At 60.8% G+C, this 3206-nt stretch overlaps 1 protein-coding gene across 1 annotated transcript in view; it reads left to right on the forward strand.

The window, feature by feature from the left end:
- The first annotated feature begins 52 nt into the window (after positions 1-52).
- The window catches only part of LOC103811523 (smoothelin-like), a 4040-nt gene continuing 886 nt past the window's right edge, over positions 53-3206 (forward strand). Inside the window, exons 1-8 of the mRNA XM_009084502.1 lie at positions 53-310; positions 402-477; positions 705-869; positions 1433-1495; positions 1660-1723; positions 2019-2189; positions 2307-2430; positions 2502-2659. Of these exons, the coding sequence (XP_009082750.1) occupies positions 53-310; positions 402-477; positions 705-869; positions 1433-1495; positions 1660-1723; positions 2019-2189; positions 2307-2430; positions 2502-2659 (1079 nt within the window). The remainder of the gene's footprint in view (positions 311-401; positions 478-704; positions 870-1432; positions 1496-1659; positions 1724-2018; positions 2190-2306; positions 2431-2501; positions 2660-3206) is intronic.

Below are 3206 nucleotides of genomic sequence, written 5' to 3' on the forward strand. Positions count from 1 at the left end.
GAGGCTGGTGGTGGAGCAGCCCCAGGCACCACGAGTGGAGCAGCCCCAGGCAATGAGGCTGGTGGTGGAGCAGCCCCAAGCACCGAGGGTGGAACAGCCCCAAGCAAGGAGGGTGGTGGTGGAGCAGCCCCAAGCACCGAGGGTGGAACAGCCCCAGGCACCGAGGGTGGAGCAGCCCCAAGCACGGAGGCCAGAGCCGGAGCTGCCCAATGGCATGGAAAAGGTGCAAGTGAGGGAGGTGGAGAGAAAGAGCAAGCTGAATGTCGAGGAGCTGAGCAGGATTGAGGATGAAGATGTTCTGGATAAGATGGTACCTATTCCTCTGGCTTGGGCTTCTGGGGGAAGGTGAAGGGACCCCGAGCTGATGGCAGAGGGGTGATGCTGACCTCCCCCTCCTACAGCTGGATCGGACAACAGACTTTGAGGAGCGACGGCTGATCCGAAATGCCATGCGGGAGCTGCGCCAGCGCAAGCGAGGTACGTGGGGACAGTGACCCCTGCCAGGGCAGGGCGGTGGCTCTGGCAGTGTAGTGTGCTGCAGCAGGGCTGTCCAGCCATGGAGAAGCATGGACAGAGCCAAAGACATCATCTTTCCCATGAGCCAGTTGTGGGCCAGCAGCAGCTGCAGGACCCCTGGTGTGGCAGGAACTGTGCCCACCACCTCACCTCTCTCTGCTGATGCCATGTCCCCCCCGTGTTTGCAGACCAGCGGGAGAAGGAGCGGGACCAGCGGCTGCAGGAGGCGAGGAGCCAGGCTGTGGCAGGACGGGGTGGCCACGCCACCGAGACCACCACCACGCAGAGCACCCAGTCAGCCGACGGCTCGGCGCGCAGCACCGTCACCAAGACTGAGCGTCTTGTCCAGTCCAGTACGGGCCAGGCTGGGGGAGTGGGGCTCACTGACCAGTGTTGGCCCTTCAAGGAGCCATGCAGAGTCCTTCCCAGTGCTCTGCCACCACAGCTCCCCTGCCACTCGCTGCTTGTCCTGAGTCTGTCTTGACTGTGATGGGAGCAGGACTGTGGTTCAGAGCTGAGTCTCTGGCCTGCCCAGAGCCTGCCTGAGGATTGTTAAGGGATCTGCTCTGGTGACTTCCCTCTTGATCCACAACCTTGTCAGGGTGGCAAGGCCTTGTCTGCACCTTGGGCCTGCCTTCTGCCCCCTATACCCCTGCTCTCCCAGTCTCTGGGTGGCTCAAGCAGAGTGGCTGCAGGGGCTAAGTGATGTCCCAGCTCCCTGCTGCTTTGCACTGACCATTTTGCTCTGCCTGGAGGGCACGTGCCCTCTGTCCCCACTCTCTCTGCCATGCCTGCGGCTCTGCCACCTGAGACTTCTCCCTTTGCACTGCGTGGGTGTGAGGGTGCTTGGCAGCAGCAGGTGTCTGTGGGTGCCACTGCTCCCAGCCCAGCTGTTCCCATTGCCTTTTCGCTGCAGGTGATGGCACCAAGACCTCCCGTACCACAACCATGGAGTCAAGTTACGTGAAGAGATCAGACAGTAAGAGTTTTTCCTGCCCTTCCCCTGTGTCATCCTCAGGATATAATCCTGGGGCATCACTGCTGCTCAGCCATCACTGCCCTGGTGCGGGCCAAGTCCCACCCACCTGGTGCAGCTCCCCTCAGCTCCTGCCCAGGGTGTGTTTCTTTCCTCTCTCTCTCCAGATGGCAACAGCACGTTTGTTCAAACCAAATCATCCTACAGCTCCTCATCCAAGAAGACAGGCAGGTGAGCTGTGGTGCCTGTGGGGACAGCCCTACATGGTCCCTGTCACTCATCTGCTTGCACAAACCCTCTGCCCAGCTTGCGGTGTCCCCATGCAGAGGTGTCCTCAAAGCCTCCTGGTCCTTGGGCTAGGCTCACTCTGTTCAGAAGCCCTCGTGGGTTCCTCCATGGCCATGGAGACGTCTGCCAGCTGGGGACATTAGGCCACCCCTCTTCTGTCTCAGGGACATAGAGGGACACCATATACCCTTCCCTGGGTTATCCACAGCCCCCTTAGCATTGTCCATATCTTTCCCAGCATCTTTGACCGTGAGGATGAGAGTGCCTCCCGGCAGAGCAGCCTGGCTGCGCTGGAGCGGCGTCAGGCAGAGAAGAAGAAGGAGTTGATGAAGGCTCAGAGCCTGCCCAAGACATCAGCCTCACAGGCACGCAAGGCCATGATGGAGAAGCTGCAGAAGGAGGGCGGGAGGTGAGGCTGGACTGGGGGCATGGTGACCGGGGCAGCAAACACTGTGTGGATAACACCTTGCAGCTAACACCCCACAGCTAACACTCCATGGATAACACCCCATGTCTCCTGCTGCAGCTCACCAAACCCCGCAGCGTCGCAGACTGCCGTGCAGCGCTCCTCCAGCTTCGGCGTGCCCAACGCCAACAGCATCAAGCAGATGTTGCTGGACTGGTGCAGAGCTAAGACCCGGGGCTACGAGGTGGGTGCCACCTCCTCTCCCCATCTAGGGGTTGATCACTCTGCCCCTTGGTAACTCTCTTGCCCTCCCAGCACGTGGACATCCAGAACTTCTCGTCCAGCTGGAGTGATGGCATGGCCTTCTGTGCCTTGGTCCACAACTTCTTCCCTGATGCATTTGACTACAGTAAGCTGACGCCCCAGAATCGCCGCCAGAACTTCGAGGTGGCCTTCTCCTCCGCAGAGTACGTACCTCTCATGCCATCACATGGGTTTGGGGTGGCTTGAGGTGGCTCTCCTGCTCGCTGCCAGGGCGAGGGGGAACATGTGGGGGTGATAGTGCTGGAGGTGGGTGCCCATACACATCGCTCCCCCCATGTCATGCAACAAGGTTGGGCACTGGGGGGAAAAGCAACAACTGCGTGGGCAGAGCCATGAGAGGCCAGTGCAGCCCAGCCTGGTGGGGCAAGGGTGGGTGTGGGGGTCTGGGCTTCCTGGGCATGGGGCAGAGCACACAAAGGCAGGGCAGCAGCCCCGCAAGCCTGCCTGGCTGCAAGCAGTACATCCCATCCCGGGTGCCAGGTGTGGGACTGCAGCCTGTGGGGAGCAGGGTTTGCCCGTGCCAGGTGCCTCCTTTCACAGTCATAGGGGCTCAAACACCATCGCAGCTTCTCCAGTCTCTTCCCTTCCCCTTTTGCTTCTGGTTTTCCTGGGTGCTGAGAGACGGGAGTGCGCCCAGCTGGAGGGCTGGCAGCCAGCCCCTCTCTCCTTCCTTCTGTCTCTCTCCCACCCACTCCT

The sequence above is a fragment of the Acanthisitta chloris genome, unplaced genomic scaffold (assembly GCF_000695815.1).
Source record: "Acanthisitta chloris isolate BGI_N310 unplaced genomic scaffold, ASM69581v1 scaffold24831, whole genome shotgun sequence".
Classification (NCBI taxonomy): domain Eukaryota; kingdom Metazoa; phylum Chordata; class Aves; order Passeriformes; family Acanthisittidae; genus Acanthisitta; species Acanthisitta chloris.